This window comes from Perca flavescens, chromosome 21 (genome assembly GCF_004354835.1).
Source record: "Perca flavescens isolate YP-PL-M2 chromosome 21, PFLA_1.0, whole genome shotgun sequence".
NCBI classification, from domain to species: domain Eukaryota; kingdom Metazoa; phylum Chordata; class Actinopteri; order Perciformes; family Percidae; genus Perca; species Perca flavescens.
In genome coordinates, this window is record NC_041351.1 from 9,061,839 (window position 1) to 9,080,427 (window position 18,589).

The 18,589-nt window shown below is 41.5% G+C and overlaps 1 protein-coding gene across 1 annotated transcript in view; it reads right to left on the minus strand.

Annotated features, from left to right (window-relative positions):
* Positions 1–3,132: 3,132 nt before the first annotated feature.
* Positions 3,133–18,589, minus strand: part of LOC114548025 (glutamate receptor ionotropic, NMDA 2C) — a 42,912-nt gene continuing 27,455 nt past the window's right edge. The window contains exons 10-16 of the mRNA XM_028567671.1: positions 16,867–17,020; positions 16,279–16,404; positions 13,949–14,178; positions 10,137–10,297; positions 8,670–8,857; positions 7,217–7,449; positions 3,133–5,993 (exon numbers count right to left, since the gene is read on the minus strand). Of these exons, the coding sequence (XP_028423472.1) occupies positions 4,449–5,993; positions 7,217–7,449; positions 8,670–8,857; positions 10,137–10,297; positions 13,949–14,178; positions 16,279–16,404; positions 16,867–17,020 (2,637 nt within the window). The 3' untranslated portion in view covers positions 3,133–4,448. The remainder of the gene's footprint in view (positions 5,994–7,216; positions 7,450–8,669; positions 8,858–10,136; positions 10,298–13,948; positions 14,179–16,278; positions 16,405–16,866; positions 17,021–18,589) is intronic.

The window sequence follows — 18,589 nt, forward strand, 5'->3', positions numbered from 1 at the left end:
AAGCATCAGTGTTCCTTGAATTGCTTAATTAGCTAATGTTATTCAGTAGCATTGCAAAGCCAAAGTTGATTTGTGGAATGCCAGTACTATTTTAACTATTTTAACTATTGTAGTGTTTAGCTAGCCTATCCTGTCCTTGTTTCACGTAGCTGTTGACTGTTGATCAGTGGAGTAAGCATTAATGTTAACACTGCAACTCAGGGCGACCTCTAGCTCACCCAGTAAGAGCGTTCACCCCATGTTGGCTGAGTCCTGCAGCGGCGCAGGGTGCAAATCCTACCTGCTGCCCTTTGCTGCGTGTCATCCCCCATCTCTCTCCCCCTTTCATGTCTATCCACTTTCAAAAATAAAGGGAAAAGCCCCAAAAAATAATCTTAAAAAAAACACTGCAACTCATTGCTGATCCTATACTGCCACCACTGTTTCTCTACATTGCCCAGACATTTAAGCTAAATTAATTATACCTTAACTTAGCTGACATTTCTCTCTGTTTCTCACTCTTTTAAAGGTTACCTTGTTAGAGTAAATCTTTCTTGTTCACTGGTGTGAACCAAGGCAACATTTGACTGACTTTACTGACAATACATACTTGTATACTTAAATGTTATTAAATAATTAGAAATTATACTTTAAACTCTTCGTCTTTGGCAATTACTTGCACTTGAGTATGGACATTGTGTACTCTATGGCCTCCAGGTCGTCAATCAAAGTGAGTGAGTACACTGCTTCTCTTGTATTGGTGCTCTTTTCCAGGGCATATACTACTCTCAGCTTTATTGTAGCTTTTGGGAAGCGTTGTGGTTATGATTATTGTAGTTAGCAGACACTTTTGTCCAAAGCGACAAAATATGAATCTTACAATAGTTAAAATTAACAGTAAACAGTTTTTAAAAGTTGCTAAGACAATATTAAGCAAAATAGTAATAATAACAATAATGGCAATACAATATCAAATATCAATAATAAAAAATAAACAAATACCATAAATATACAAATCATAACTCTAATAATTAATGAATTATTTAAGTGTAAGATCAACAGATAAGTCTTGAGAACCCTGTTGAAGGATCCAAAACCATCACATGAATGCAGACCACTAGGTAACTCATATCATAGAATGCATGCATATTTTAAGAAGACTGTCTGCAGGAAATGTGTCCAATGTGACCAATCACGGTGGGTGTGGGTCTTCTGGGCCAAAAATGCCAGGGCCGATTTTTTTTGTCCCAGCCCTGACCTCATCCGTTTGCTATTGTTTGTGATGGCTGCTCCCAACTGGTTAGCTTTACAGCAGTAGCAACAGTTTGCTTATCCACAACCTAACATGGGCAACATTGACTCTGCCAATGCATGTCCATGAATCTGGGGGTGGAGATTCTAAAGGGGGAAGTTGTATTTTTTTTGCAGTTGAGTTCAAATAGCAAAAGTCTTCGCCCAGTATTGCTTACTGCACCTTTAACTTTTTAAGAGAGTTTGAGAGAGACTAATTGTACCTAAGTGTCAGGTATGAAAACATTCACAACTGTTTCATATGAAAATCTGTTCAATCTTTGTTTCTTACCATTAAAAGTTAATGTCAATTATAAAGACCCAATTAAAAAAATAGCTTTGTAATGTAGACTAGCTCCTTCTTACTTTCCTTCCTTCCATCCAGACTATCAGATATTATTACAAAGGATTTCTTTTTTAAATCCACTTGTACCTGTGTAAATCCAGGCTTTATGTTGGGCCAACAAGCATGTCTTAATTATAGAGACATGCTGAAGCCTTTCTGCTCTTCAGCGATGAAATGAAGTCCAATTACCCTGAACTCAAAGAATATGGGATCAGTAAGAGAGTAGAGTATTAAATCCATATTATGGTCCAATCTAAAGCAATGCTCCAGTAACAAAGCAGAGAGTAATGGAAAAATCAAAGCGCTCAATGTTTGGACTCTCCAACATTACTCATCTGGCCTCCTGAATTGAGTCTTATCTCGTCATGACAACAGCATAGAGAGAGGGTAATTGTCATGGCAACAGGTCACCTTGAAATAGAGAAGCTTATCTTTACCTACTTGCTGCAGGCGAGCGCTGACAGACGTTTTAAGATCTGCCATGTGCTACACTGTCATGTTCAAATTTGACAGAAGATTAGAAGTAAAAGAATACCATCGTTGCCACTTGGTTCAGTCTCTTTTCTGCTGTGTATTTGTGTCAGTCACAAGCTGACATGTGGCCCAAACACCAGAAGGATATTCCACCAGGATGCTGCAGCAGATGACTGACCTCCATATGACATACGTGCGGTAAATACAGCCGGCAGCTGGTTAACTTTACTTAGCATAAAGACTAGAAACGAGGGGAAACAGCTACCCTGCTCTGTTGTTTAACAGTAATACTCTAGCCTGGTTGACACCAGACCCTTCTCAGTTGTAACTGAGAGTGGGTCTGGGCAAGGTTCATTCACAGCACATTTCCAAAGGGGGCGTCACCAACAGACGCTGCTCAAATGCCTCTGGGCGCAATTGGATAGTCCTTCAACCAATCAGACCAACAATCGTGGTGACGTAGCAGCGACAGCGGCATCAACGGGTTGCTGCGCTTCGGTGGCCGTCATGTTGAATGTAAACAAAAAGCTACTTGCTGTCGCTGCGCTATCGTCATCGTGTAAAGCCCTCCTCAATGGTTGTGATTGGTGCCTCGATTTGGAAAAATTGGAAATGGGCTTGAATGGGCTCTTGGCCAGACTGACTTGCAGAGCAAATCTCAAATTTGCCCGAAGTTCATCAGGGTTTTCCCAGGCTAATAAAACTCTGCACTCGGCCAAGAAATATTCCTTCACATAAAAGCCCGTAAAACCACAACTTTTGATTTTTACACTTTAGTTTTTGAACGATAAACAAATGACATATAATGTGTAAATGAACGTTTCCAAACTTTATGCTAGGTTAAGCTAACCGGCTAACTATCCGGCTGTAGCTTTACAATTACCAAACAGAAAGTGGTACACATTTTTCTCATCTCTCACTATGAAAGTAAATAAGTTTTCCATAATGTCGAACTCTCCCCTTTAAGACTAGCATGTCACGATTAAGATACAATTCATCTCTACAAAGTATGCATGGACAGAAAGAAGAGGCGCACGTGCATGTTCATCCAAAAGGTTCTTTAATTAGTCTAAGTGATTAATTACAGGTTGAGGGAGCCAGGTAAAATAGATACTAGAATAGCTTTCAATTACCTCATTTAAATTTGATCATTTAACAGTTAGAGGGAATGGGAAAAACAGGGATGATGAGGGAATATAAAAGAGTGGAAATGAGATTGTGATGAAAATCGTAATATAGGCCAACATAGTTAATACAATAATAACAAATATTTAAGTAAACCGGCAACAGCTTTACAAAAAGAAAAATGTGCTAGAACTGTGTGATTAGAAAATGTTAAGAGTGACTATAAATTCCTATCATATGTAGAATACATGAATATGACACTAACAGGCCTCAAATTACACATTTTCTCTATTGATATAGTATTTAGATACAGAATTTATTTATTGTGAGGCCCTGTGTGATGTTGTGCTGTACTGCAGCCTCATACTGAGACTCAGTGAGGAAAAAGAATCCATGGTTTAAGACACCTAGTGCTGGTCAGTGCTGTCCCAATACTTTCATCATTTTGCAGATTGTGTTCATATGGACTGCTTTCACAAAGTCTCTGCTTCCTCTGACTCATCACTAAATGATGACTTGAAGGGATTAGCTCCAAAACATTATGAATCTTGAAAGACGTTACCTGAAATTCATTAACAGACCGTCTTGAATAGACAAAAAAACTGCTGCTCTTCTGTGTCTTAATATTAATTGTTTTTATTTTGGAATTAAACTCTTGTTCATCGCAGCTGTCTTCACAAATCTTGCTACAGTGGCTGCTTGTTTTTGATGGCTGAATTTGAAAGAGACAATCCCTTATTCCTCTGCTACTTCTCCCTAGATGTAAACGGTTCATCTACTACACTACACCCAAGACTGAATCCCAACTATCCACGATAAAATATACACAACACACAGCATGAAAACTGATTATAGTTTAACCATGCGCCAACACCGTGGACTGTTTAGTGCACATTAAAGCACAGAAAACACACAAGCGTTGTAGGAAAGTAGCAAGTGAGTAAAACCTGCCGACTCCAGCTTTCCAAACCTTTCTCAAGGATAAATTGGTAACAGTGCAGTCTTCTTATCTTACTGTAGTATACATCAAAAAAGTCCTAAACATCTGTAAAATTTGCAGACCCAAACTTCTATTCTTTACCACACAAAGTCACATAGAAAATCAACAACTACTTCAAGTCATAACTTCTCCCCCTTACAATAATCTAACCACTTCCCCCTCTCCACAGTGGTCAAGAGTCTTGTCCTCTTTTACTCCACAGTATCCATCTTATGAGGTTCCTTTGGTTTCCCATCAGACCTCAGACTCCAGGCTGGACACCCGTCGCCAGGGACGAAGTACGCAGGGGCTCCCCACAGGCTGGCCCCCTGATCCCTTACCTGCCTGGGCCTCTGATCCAGTCTGGGATCCCTGATAGACCCCATAGGCTCCATACACACTGTCCTGGTACAGCAGAGCCCGCTGGCTTCCACATCTCCCACCCCCACAAGCCAGCAGCTGGCACACTGGGCTGGTGCTCGGGTGGCTGCTGGATGCCTGACTGTGGTTGTGCAGGTCTAGGGGCCCGTGGTAGAGGGGTAGTCCAGGGTATGAGTTCAGGTAGTGGGTGTACTGTCTGCTGAGCAAGCTGGTGGCTCTCCGTACCATCCCCCGCCCTAACCCAGTCCCATGTCGCACTGCTTCTCCGTACGTGGGGAGGTGGGCGGAGTGAGAGTAGCGTAGCTTCTGGCCCTTACGCCCATTGGGCCTCCTCTGGTCCTCCCTTATGTGGAGGTAGGCCTGGTTCCGGGGGAGGCACAGGTTGTTTCGAAGGTGAGCAGGGTTGCAGGCCTTTGCAGGTGTGGTTGGTGTAAGAATGCATGGGAACAGGTCTGGTAGGGTGGAAGGTGATTGGCTGGACAGGGATGACTGGGATTCGTCAAGCTGGCGTATCTGCTCATTGCCCCATGTGGCTTTGAGGAAAGAGGGGCGGCGGTGCCTGCGTCTGCCTCTCAGCACCAGGTCCTCCGGGGGCCAGGATCTGTAATTCTCTACCCGAGGACACATCCCCTCCCCTGAGTAGATGTTATTAATGCTGGGGGTGGAGATGTGGTTGTCTTGGAGGTGGTTGGCTTTGAGCTCACTCAGGTAGATGGGACCTTTGTCATTCTTTCCCTGGTCCCTGAGTTTTCTCCTCTCTACATCCTCATCCTCACACTGGAAACTCTTGGACCTCCTTTTCCGTCGGGAGAAGCCCGCTTGGACATACTGGTTTTGAGACAAGGAGACCGGGTGAGAGGCGTAGATGTCAGGTAGTTGGAGATCGGTGTAGGGAATGAAGGGCGAGTGAGGATGGGTGTCTACGTAGAGTCTCCCTGTGGTCTGGTAGTGGTGTGGGTGCTGATGAGGAAGCGGCTCACCCACGGCCAGGTGGGGGCTGCTGAGACTGGACACAGGAAGTGGCCGGTCATACAGACATGAAGAAGAGCGAGTCGGGAGTGTATAGCGCAGTGGCGTCGGCCTGGTCACACCCCTCTGCTGTTTCAGAGAGGTAACAGCACTCAGAGGTGGGCTTAGGGAGCAGTGATTCTCCGTAACATAAGCAAATCCTCCTGGTACGGCCTCAGTGGCGACTTGTGGAATACGAACAGGCAAGCTGCCGCCATGACGGCTCAACTTCTCTATGGTCTTGGTGGCATTGTCCAGAGAGGTCTCAACATTGGCAGTGGACACTAGGTCCTTAGCAGTGCGAAGCATCTTCAGCATGTTTGCTTGAGCGTAGTTGGAGGTCAGGTCAGGTTTTGCCAAACCAGATGAACGCCCAGGATCCTCCATTCCATTGAAACAACTGTAAATACCCTGAGAGATGAAACAGAATGACAAAGAATGAAGAAGATAAAGAAAAGAATGAGGAGAGAATAAGAAGTGAGAAAAGACAAAGGGGAAAAGAGAAGTCGAGTATAAATCACGTAATCCTTTGTAATTAAATCAATAGTTAGCCACAAACTGTAGCAACATAGCTGTCCTAAGGAGAACATTTCACAGTCAAAGTGACGTTCCACCTCCTAACTAATAAAACCCCCACCGGCAGTTAAATAAAAAATTATTTCATTAATATCTCATTTTATCACTGAGGCAAGACTTAGTCACTAATTCATTATGCATTCTCCTGGGACTCAAAGAAAAACAGTTTAAGCTCAGAGGATTGCACACACACACACACACACACACACACACACACACACACACACACACACACACGCCTAAAGTCCTGTCTCTAACTTTATGGACAAATAGAGCCAAATCCCATGACTGCTCTCTGCTTACAGTTGGCTGGGAGATCCTGCATGAGGCTAATTTAATTTGGCCCTTGGGGGCCGCCCCATACAGAATAATGATCAGATAGTCATTTAGCCTTTAATCTGATAAAACCCCAATCCAGGCACAATAGTGTAATTACACGGCAGAGGAGCACAGAGGCTGGAGTCCGTAGACATTTCCCTGGCTGCAACTTCAGCCAGAGCTTTTTGCCTCAATAACCACATTCCCAAACATCAACACACTGGGTACTGATTAAGTCTAATTGAAAATGGACATTAAGCAATCAAAGTTAAATGCTGAGTAAACACCAGAATTAGTGTTTCTTTTTTCTCCTTTTATCTCTCCCCTCCCATCTCATTCTTTATAACAATGCAGTGCCATTTTAGCTAATATTTTAAAAAGACCCTCTAATGATACCATGTAATTACATGCAAATTCATCCATTTATGCTTATTTATCATCACCTAAAAGCCACTTGAAGTAAAACAGCATATTTCACTGAAAAAGCAAGCAAGCAACCAAATAGAGTATACCTAATCAACCAGCCAATCTTTCAATATCTCAACCGAGCTGTTTACTCAACTAATCCAATCAGCCTCTTAACAAAATAATCAATGTAAAAATCAGTGAAGCAATTTCTCAACCCGACTTCCATTAACCAAGGAATCAGCAATCAAAACAACTGAGGAGGATCCATAAACAACAAGCTACCCGGCTTAAAAACAAAACTATCAATCAAATGACTAATATGCAAATCTCACCCTACTGATGGCCAACAAGAAGTCAAGTTTGGGAGACTTGCGAAGGGAGTGTCGTAGTTTCCAATAAAGAAGGTGTTCCCAGGCAAAGACCAGCATGCTGAGGCCCATGGCCACTAGCAGCATGTAGAAGACGCCCGCCATGTTGTCAATGTCCAGCTTGCTGCTCATTACTTCGTTCTTTTCGTTCTGGCAGATGCCTGACAACCACACCGTCTCCAAGCGCTGGGTGTCTCCTGTTGGGACAGAGGCATATGGTAGGAAAGAGGGAAGAAAGAGAGAGAAGGAGATACTTGACAAAGTGAAGAAGAGAAAGAGCTATGTTAGCCTGCAATAACCTGAAGATAACCATCTCTGATGTCTTAGATGTGTTATACGTGCATACAATTGTTGTTGTTTCTCCAACATTTGAAATTAAACTGTAATTATGGTTAAAGCAAACCCTTTGTGGGTGATGCTCTGCCAGGCCTGGACCACAGCCATCGTCACTCATTGCTTATTTCAGGGCCTTTGCCCATTTATTCTGCGTTGTCATTTTTCAAATTACGTCTTGTACATCATGTCCACCTCCAAGTCAAGTTATGACAGTCTTGAATTGTCCGATGACAGGAACGCTTGCAGAATCTTTTCCTTTATCACCATTCCAGTTTGGCCTTAATAAAAATCAGATTTTATGATTTCCTTGTTTTGATGTTAAGTATCCTTGTACAGCTAAATTACTACTACGTATGTACAAAATGAGCTACAATTTCTACACTCTAAATACTCTTGTCTTCTAAAGTAATTTAGAAGTAATCTTCTTCATGCATTGTCAGTGTAAAAGCATCTTGCCATGCCAACGAAGCACCTATTTAACGAGAAAAATGTATAGTGTTTAAACACATCTCCATTACCTATCATTGACACATAAACTACTCCTCCAGGCCTCTGAACAGGTGGCCACCTCTTGAGCTGCGTCCTCTCCAGTGGCCTCTAGAGAGCATGGCCCATTTTATCTCTCAGTTAACGTATGTTGACCATAAACACACTATTTCTTATATCATCGTGGAAAGCTCAGAGTGAGTGTGAGTGTGAGTGTGTGTGTGTGTGTGGGGGGGGGGTTCTCTTAAGCTCTCAGAGGAGGGAGGATATAATTTCACATTGGCGGCTGTCATGGTGAGTGTGTTGGTGTGTATATAGGTAGGAAGGATATGTGTGTGTGTGTGAGAGTGTGTAGTGGAGATAATCATATCCCTAACACTCCCTGCTGTTCTGCAGGATATTAACTCTTCCCTGTAAGCCCACTTCCCTGCTGACACAGCACACACTGAACTGGACAGACGCCAATTCCACGGTTCACATACAGTGTGCCAGTCAGACAGAAGTAAATACAAACAGATAAAACACAGGAAAGTGTACAGTAAGAGTGTGTGTGCGGGCACGGGTTGTGCATTTTATCATGTAGGGTTTGGATCACCGTCTCCAAGGAACTGTAGCAGAGCAAGGTCAATAGGCCGTTTCCAGCGGGAGTCCTTCTGCAGAGCGATGCCGTATCCTGTGGTGGCAAACACTTTTCCGCTGCCGATGGTCACCAGCTTGCAGCCTTCGTCCTTCCCGGCCATGTAGTTCAAAACAGCAGCGTCGTAGATGAAAGCTTCCAGCTTCCTGCATGCAAACAGATCGTCTGAGAGACTGTTTAGCTCCTACAAAGTTTAACCAGTTCTTACATCGTGTTAGAATTATATTTATATCTATATGTTTCTCCCTTAAAGGATCCTGCAGCATCAGTGGTTTTGCATGTTCTACACCATTAAATACAAGTGGTGTATACTTTACATTGCTACTGACCACTTTCATAAGCACACCATAGGTTTTTAGACTGTTCCCACCTTGCAGGCTGCTTGCAGAGACTTGAAACTAGCTTGAGATTAGTAATCCATCACAGTAAACATTTAGTCAGCTTTTAATAGAAATGTTATGACAAAATTGCATGTGATTAGTACCAGCTGTGAGCAGAGACTATGTGCTCATATTAGCTATTTAGTAATTAACAAAAAGAACATAAGGTGAGGCTGATGGAAAAGTCGAAAGTCATTAGTTTTGCAGGTATTTGGTAACAAACCAAAGTATTGGACACATTTACATTTTGAACTGCTTTTACTTGAATGCCTGTACAAAAAGGTGTGCCAATGTGAGAGATATTGACATATTGCCATTTACAATGGACAAGTAAAAAAAGAAAGCTTTGACCTGCTTGTAGTGTTAGATTAGAAGGGAGTAAGGGGATCACCAAATTCCTTAGGATTCCTCTGGTTACCATGAATGTCTTTACCAAACTTTATGGCAATCAATCCACCAGTTGTTGAGATGTTTCAGTCCGGACCAACTGGCTGACATTGCGCCACTAGCGTGGCTAAAATTAAAGGTAACATTTATCTAACCCTAAAGTTAAAGGTAACACAATTTACCTAACCCCAACCCTAAAATGAAAGGTACCAAATTGTACCTAACCCTAAATCTAAAATTAAAAGTAACAAAATGTTCACACTAATGGATTAACTGTTTCAGGTCTCTGAAAGTAAATTGTTATTCCACACTGGCAAAAATAAATCAATCAAACAACATAAAGTACAGTGTACACAAGTTGTAGTTAAAGGGATGAAAATGTGCACAATCACTCCGAGTGTGTTTGTAGTGAAGGTTAGATGTTTGACAGCACTTTTCTATTCAAAGTAAGCAGCACTAGACATTATTTTATTTTATCTAAAAATACACCCACAGTGGCCTAATTTACAAATAGTTGCTACAACACAAAGCAAATCTCTGCTGTATTACTCAAATTATGATCATTATTACTCATGTCTTCAATGGCAGGAGGATCAGTTCAATATAACCTATTGTAATCTAATTGTGTAATACAGTTAAAATGTTAGTAAAACTGTACCCGTTTTTGAGGCTTTCTAGAGCTTCTTCCACCCCCTTCTGGTTGTATTTTATCATGTGTGTGTGCATGTCAGGGTAGTTGCTGCGGATGTTCCTCTCTGTGCTCCCGTTTGGGACCGTCCCGAAGCGGAAAGGAGGGTAATGCTCATGTGGTTTCTGGAACTGTAGGGAGACACAGGATGAGAGGAAAGGGAAAAGAGGCAAGAAGATATGAGGAGAGGGAGACAAGAGAATAGAGGGAAGTAGGAGAAGAAGAGGTTTGGTAAGGAGAAAGGGGGAGAGAGAAAAGTGAGTAAGGATAACATGAAAGGAGAGGAGAGAGACTGAAGGGAGAGAGAGAGCAGAATAGGGGAGGATGGGAGAAAGGAGAAGCCGACAGAAAGAAAAAAGCAATAAAAGAAAAGGATGACAGGGATGGGAGGTGATAAGGAAATAAGTGAGAGGGTGACATAAGGGGGAGGAGAAGAGAAAAGAGTAAGAGAAGAGATTTTATACAGAGAGGGAAAAGATTAGAAAGTGAAGATATGAGGGGGAAGCAAAAGAGTGAGTTGGGTAAGATAGAAAGGGGGGACTCAGAGGAGAGTAAGGAGAAGTAGTGCACAAGGAAAGAGGAGAGGGAGAAGGAAGTAAGTGGAGAGAGAGCAAAGGACAAAAGAGACAGGGAAAAGGAGAGGAGAGGAAAAGAGCAGAGAAACGATCAGAGGAAAGGAAACAGGAGAAAGAAAGAGAGGAGATAAGAGTGGAGGAAAGGTAATGGAAAAGGAGAAACATGGAGATGAAAAGAAGGAAAAGAAAGGAGAGAATGTAAGAGAAAAAAGGAGGAGGAGAAAGTAAAGTAAAAATAAAGAAGAAAGTAAAAAACAGAAAAGCAAAAAGGGACCAGAATGAAGACACGGGGTGGAGAGGAGTAAAGAGGACGAGGGACTACTCAGTTAAATGAAATCCATTTCTGAGTCATTCCATTTCTTTTCCCAAGACTGATTTAATCAGCAGCCAAACTCAATGCGGATTGAATGGACTCCATTCAGTTCACCTTCAGTTGATTAAATGTGATATCAGTCAACACACATCTGTTTGAATCATTTTGCTGCCCACAGATGATCCTAATCCGGTTCAATTTGCACCCGATCGAAGTTCACATTTCACGAGCAGATGTATTAATGCAGGATGAAGCAGAACTACGTCTCTTAGAGCTCAATTAGACTGTAAACAGGAAAGATCTATTCATCTTGCTTACAACGTTGACCTTTTGAGCTGAGCACAAACGAATGGGACAATAAAAATGGGAGCGTGTGAGTCGGTGTGTGTATGCATGTTAATATAATCACTCTTCCGCTGCAATTGCAAAGGATTCAGTTGGGATGTTACATGCCTTTTTTTTTTTAATCAGTTGTTTGAACAAAAGCAAAAGTTATCGAAGTAAGTGAAAAAATTAAAGGATAGGTTCTAATTCTTTCAAGTCTGTCTTAAGACATTACTTACATGCAGATAACCTATATGGATTTGATAAATACAAGGCAGCGGGGGAATTAACAGCTCTGTGAGAAGTAGGGCTGGGCGATATGGACCGAAAATCATATCCCGATATATCTTGGCTGAATATCGATATACGATATATATCCCGATATTTTTTCCGCAAAGTGAGAGCAAATGTTCAGTCAAAGTCAAAGCCAAATATGACAGGTCACATGTAGTTTCATAGAAACTGGCTATTTCAGTGAACAGTTGCAAAATCAAATGAATAAATAATGAAAAGGTTTCTTCACCTGGTTCAATGCTCAAATGTTCAAATAACAATAAAATGTAAACATAAATTCTGATTAACCCTTGTGTTGTCTTCCCGTCAACCTTTTCGACGCCTTTTTTGTTTTAGTTTTTTTCCAACGTTTTAAATTGTTAAATTTTTTCTTCTACACATTTTCAGCGCTTATTTCTACATCCCATATTTTCTAATACAGGGCTGGGCGATATAGAGAAAACCAGATATCACGATATTCTTGACCAAATACCTCAATATCGATATTGCGGCGATATATTCTAGAGTTGACAGTTGGTGCTCTCGCAAAATATCTTCACACTTAGATTTTAGATAAATAATCATTAATAATAGAACAGCTAGAACAGTCTGGTAAGTTCAGAAAAGTACATCACTTCACTGTAATGCAGTCTTTAAAACCAGGAAAAGACACTTATGTCATATCACGATATTACGATATCCAAAATCTAAGACGATATCTAGTCTCATATCACGATATCGATATTAATATCGATATATCGCCCAGCCCTAGTGAGAAGGAGTGGAAATTCTGGACCTTCCACTCCACCCACGTACATTCGTTATTGAAACACAGACAGACGGGCAACTGAACACTGTTTATTGACAGTAAGCATGCTTGTAAGAAAAGAAAGAAAAAAAACAGCAGTGATGCAGTGATGAGCTTGACTTTGCGCTGGCCGTGAATTTGACTACATTGGTAATAAAGAATGGACATTTACTTGGGTTTAAATGGAACTTCTCTTTCAAGGATATTCCTATTTTTCTGTTCTTTCCTCAGTAAAATAAAGTACCAAAAGTTACCAAACCGGGGCTGCTCATTAATTGGTGGTGCATTATGCTGCTGCCGGTGTTATCATTATCTATTTGGGTCAACTGCATTTTGAATCAGGTCTAATTATCCTCAGGTTTATTCAGATCAGGTTCTGACTATCCTCAGGTCCCTTCAGGTCGGGTTTCTGTTTAAAAAAAAAAAAAGATTCATGCTCGTCAGGTTTGGGATGTTTTTTTGTTTTTTTTACAGTTCTGTTTTGGATACGGATAAATAAAATAAAGTATTGAGAGATGGACTAACACATTGATTTTCATCTTTTCATGGCATTTATTCACAATAGGAAAAATATAGAAAAACATTAGCCTTATCCTTTAAACCTGCGAGATTGTGCCAGCCTACGACCTAAACCCGCCTAATCCTCTGTCGTGTAGGATCTCCGAATTAAGGGGCAGCTGAGGTTGTGTTGTGCAGGGTAATTTATATTAGTCCCTTATGCTGTGGGATATAATGCATCTGCATAAAGTTAATATTGTCAGCTAATACAACCATAGATCACTGAGGTGGCACTGCTGATCCCTGCCGGGGAGTTGTTTTCACTCTGTGAAGAATAAAATGCTTTGTTGTAAAGCTCCTCTGAGGCTCTGTTTCCAGGTTTAGTGTATGTGTGTGTGTGTGTGTGTGTGTGTGTGTGTGTGTGTGTGTGTGTGTGTGTGTGTGTGTGTGTTCCACACATTTATGTGGTAGAAAAAGTCTGCGGGTGTTGTTTTTCCTCTGTGGCTTGACTGTTTTTAATCGCTTGACATTTTGCAAGCTTGTTTTAACAGTGTGAGCGAGTCAAGAGATGGAGACAGCACATGGGGAATATTGATAGACGGACCAAAAATACTGACAGGACAAGTGGAGACTCAGACACCATCTGTATTGACAGAAGGCAGTAATTGATTAGTCATTCATGCCACTGGGCTCTCCACTGATAGGAAAGGAACACAGACAGTCACAACAAAGTCCTTTTACTTGACTTCATCTTGAAGGCTTTCGGCGAGTCTTTTGTTTCTCTTCCGTTCATGGTTTATTAGTGAACAGAGAAAAGAGGAGATGATGCAGCTGGATTTAAACACAAAGACGTGGTTTGCTCTGTATCTCACAGCTGCACAAAAACAGCCTGCTTTCTGTATGTCTGCGTGGACGCTCAAATGTCCTGCCTTATAATCACACACATTATCACAAGGTTATTATTCTGAGTGTTGTTTATTCAGTCTCTTACCTTCTTGTCAGAGAGCCCAGACACTGTGTCGATATATTGCTCCTGGATCATGAAGGCAGCCAGGTTGGCAGTGTAAGAGGCCAGGAAGATGACAGCAAAGAAGGCCCAGACCAGGACCATGATCTTACTGGTTGTTCCTTTAGGGTTTTCAATGGGGACCGAGTTGTTGAAGACAATGCCCCACAACAGCCACACTGACTTTCCAATGGTGAACGTCGGACCACCAGGAGCTAAGGAAACAGAGGGAGGAGTGAGTCAGAGAGGCTGATGCCGTGTAACTTATCCTTAGCCCAGAGTGAAAAAAGAAGGGGCTCTGTAGGGGATTTTCTTTAAAGAACTGGTTCATGTCCAAAAAGACAATGGTGTGCTCAAGGGGTAAGTCTTAAGATACACTCAAGAAGAAAACACTGATTCTCTTGAAGATTTTCATAAATGTTAGAAAACACATTTTAGTGGTCTAGAGATATCTAGACATGTAGAAAGTTTTGGTTTTATTTGCCTGGGTGTTGGGATCACCTCAGATTTAAGCTTCCAGCTGAATACAAAAGAGGTGAATGGAAAAGAAGAAAATCAACGGCAACATCTCTTCCAAAAAACAGCACATTTGCTTTTCATTTGTCATTCTCCTCCAGAATGACACCTAAGTGCCTATCCATTGGCAGCACAATAGATAAACATTGTCAGTGGCCTTTTCAAACCAGTACAAATAAATAAAAGTTAGTTTTCTTATTGAACACAGCTATGGTTAAGGCTTGGTTGGGTTTAGGCACAAAATAGTCTCGCATTGCCAGACCTTCCTCCACAGCGCTGCGGAGGAGGGTCTGGTTAGTCCACACAGCATTCTGTGATGGGAGAAAAACGTGCTCTGGTTTATTGGCATGTCTTTAAACCAATCACAATCGTCTTGGGCGGTGCTAAGCGCCGCACGGAGCCTGGATGCCATTGCAAAATAGCCTCGGGAATTTGTTTTGGTGGAACATGTGTACATTCAAAAGTTTTTTTAGTCGTGCAACAGAAAACTCAGATTGGACAGATTTTTGAGGAACAGTTAACCATAGTCCTCATAAATCGAAAGAAAGCGTAATGTTAGAAGAAGGACATACGGCAACAGAGCAATCCTGCAAGAGGAAGGTCGTGGCTATAGACTAGGCACAAAACAACTTGGTTGAATTCAGGGAATGATCACTGTCATGGTGCAAAGAAGAAATGTTGACTCTCAGTAGAAAACAAGAAGCAAACTGTGATTTCCTGTGTCAAAGTCAGATGTTTTGTTGAAGCAACCACCCCAATGTTATTCTTCTGCGTATTTTGTGTCTCTGTAACAGCACCACACTCTCTTCCTACTACTTCCTTACTACAGCTACTAATGATCTTTTTCACTCACATATAAATATATTTGGTTATTAGCCCATTAGCTGCTGGGGACGACTTCTTGATTTATTTTAACTTTTTTACCATATAAATTAGTAAATTGTAGCAGAAATAAGTCTAAATCCAAAACTATCTTCATGGCATCCAGAGGTACATGAGAAAAAATGTTTCTTGTAATTTGGGTGAAACAACCCTTTACGTCTACAGTCAACATCTTTTGACGTTTTGACCGTCAGTGTGATGATTTTAAGTCACATATTTGTTTTGACACATTCTCTCATCAAACAAAACATGTCTACAGTCTACCATGTAAGTATTCATGAGCCATCTCATGCCCTTCTGCAAACTTTCAAACAACAGAACAATTTCACAGCCTCAGCCCGTTTCCATCGCTCTCTGCCACCGTTGTTCTTGTGCAGCAACGGAGGGTGCCACCGCCATTAATCACACTTCGATTAGCGCAGCGACGAATGCTAATTAAAACAGGAAAATGACCTTTCGGACCCGGAGACAAGGCACGCTCTGTCAGCGCTGCATTCTGGGATTGATTAGCCCTCTCCCCAAAATCCTGTTGAGGAACTCTTAACGTTGCGGGACGTGCAGACTGGGCTGGATTTAGCGGCATGCACGCAGGCTTACAGTCAAGTGCTTTGTAAGATGCAAAGTACATTTCATGGATCTTTTTTTATTTCACAGCTTCTGGCTATTTTTTTAAGAAATATATACAAATACCTAAATGTATTCTTGCCGTATTATACTCAAAACACAGCAGACATTGCAAAATATGATATATATGGGTTATATATGGATATCTGTGTGATAAATATGGACTTTACTTGAGTTTACCTCTTGTTTACCTCTGTAGTGATGATGCTGTAGTGACCATTCACTTCTCTATCATCCACTGCAATCCAATAAACTCTACCAGTAAAAGTGAAACAAATAGGTTTAAAACTCACATTTGGCGCTGACCAGACTGCGGTTGTAGCCGACTGGACTTAAGTATTCGAACACAAAAACCGTCACCGCCACCACGGTCAGGCACATCACAAACATCATGACCCAAACTGCTGGGCTGTAGGGCTCTGAAGGAGGAGGAGGAGAAGTAAAAGAACAAACATAAAGGATTAAAGTAAGTCTCTTTTGTACTTCCTGCTTCTTAACCTCAGCCTGTGATGGGGGTCACCATATGTGGGACGAGGATAGCAAGATGAGAAAATGAGAAGAGAGAAATACACTTATAAGGATTTTGTGCTGAATATTGTTGTTTGGGGTTTGGAAAAGGGATTTAGGTGTGTGTGCGGTACGTGAGGGGATTTAGTTGTAGGCTACAGTTATCGGCAGGATAAAAGCTTAATGGGAAGTTTCCTGAAGCCTCTGCAGAGACAGAAATCATTTAAGTAGGCCATCCTGGGAGAAAGTGGTGAGAAAGAAGATGGCAGCAATATTGGCTGACACATACTGTACATAAAACTGCAGGATAATGGATGATATGGCCAGTTTGACCAAACAAATGGATGTAGAATAATCAGTTGTTTTTTTCTTACCGAGAAAGGCAGATGGGGAAACTGTCCCATTGCTGCGGGCTACCATAACGCTGATGCCTGTCTCAACAAACGGTACGGAGAAGTCGATGATTTCCGAACGCTCCTCATTGATAGTGAGAGAGCCAATGGCCATGTCAGCTCGTCTATACACAACCTGAGAAGAGAACAACAGACAGAAATTAAAGTAAAGCACTGTAGAGGCATTGGTAGTTGTCAGCGGTTCTTTCCTTTATTTATTCAGTAAACAATTTTTGCTTACTGTATAATTTTGTAAAATAGACCTGAATGAGTATATATCATCACAACGTCCTAGTGTCCCAAAGGACACTCTGCCAAGCTCGTCTTTGCTGGAAAGAGAGCAAATTCTGAATCTCATGAGCAATCCTTTTCAAACATTGAAAGCCACAATGCAGCAAAAACTTTGTGCTCTACGGTAAGAGATGGCTCTAATCACGGCTGTCTGAAGAGATGCGAAACATATTTGTCTCATCATCCGAGCATCTAGAGAGAGTGACGCCATGCTGCATCTCAGGAGTGCTCATCCAGGCTTGCTTTCCTGAAAATCTTGCAGAGAGAAATATGTTTTTATAAAGGTAGCACACACACACACACACACACACACACACAGGTTTGTGGCACTATCTTTGTGGGGACCCGTCATTGACATAATGCATTCCCTTACCCTAACCATCACAACTAAATGCCTAACTTTAACCCTTACCCTAACCCTAAACATAACCTAATACTATCCCTAACCCTAAAACCAAGTCTTAACTCTCAAACAGCCCTTTAAAGTTGTGGGGTCCAGCATTTTGGCCCCACAAAGCTGTCGGGACCCCACAAGTATACTGGACTCCCGGTTTTTGGACCCCACGAATATAGTTAAACAAGAACACACACACATACACACACACACACACACACACACACATATACAGACTTAGAGCAAAGCGCCTGCAGGCACAGAAACACAAGCAAGAAGGCTCTCCTGAGGAACACCTGTTCAGGATGTTTCACTTTCAGATGCGTTTGATGTGGCTTGGTGGGTGGGAGAAAAGTGTGTATTTGCTCCAAATGTGTATGTATCAGGCCTCACACCACTGACCTAGATAAAAACCCATCAAGGAAACTCTTGGCCATGCAATGCTAGTGCCATTTAAGACACTGTGCATCATTACTGCCATCCACCAACTGTACTGGAGTCCAGATGTGGGGAGCTACTATATCACTTACAGCGACTCAAGCACTGCCCTTGTGCACAGCCTTGAGGTACTTACACCACTACATCAGCAACTGGGTTGACATCAGTGATACATCTAGCTTTATATTTTACAATTTAAACAAGAGATAGGCTGATAAAATATGACTGTTGTTGGACAGAAACCTTGTATCATTCCACTTTTCAGGAACCCAAACAAGAAAAACAGCCTGTTTAATCTTCAAAAGCATTTTAGTCATTAACTTTATATAACGTATAAATTATTCTCAGTTTATAGAGGAGCATGTAATCCTGCGACTGGTCTGAATGCACTAAAACTCGGTTTCACATGTTGTCCTGCTCCCTTTTGATGGGACTCGTGACTTAAAGCTAATTTAAAGATGTGAAAGCTGCTCTCTCTTGGTGAAATTAAATTCATTCTGAAGGATCTGGTGGCAGCTATATATATATATATATATATATATATATATATATATACACACATATGAATAAGCTTATTGGACT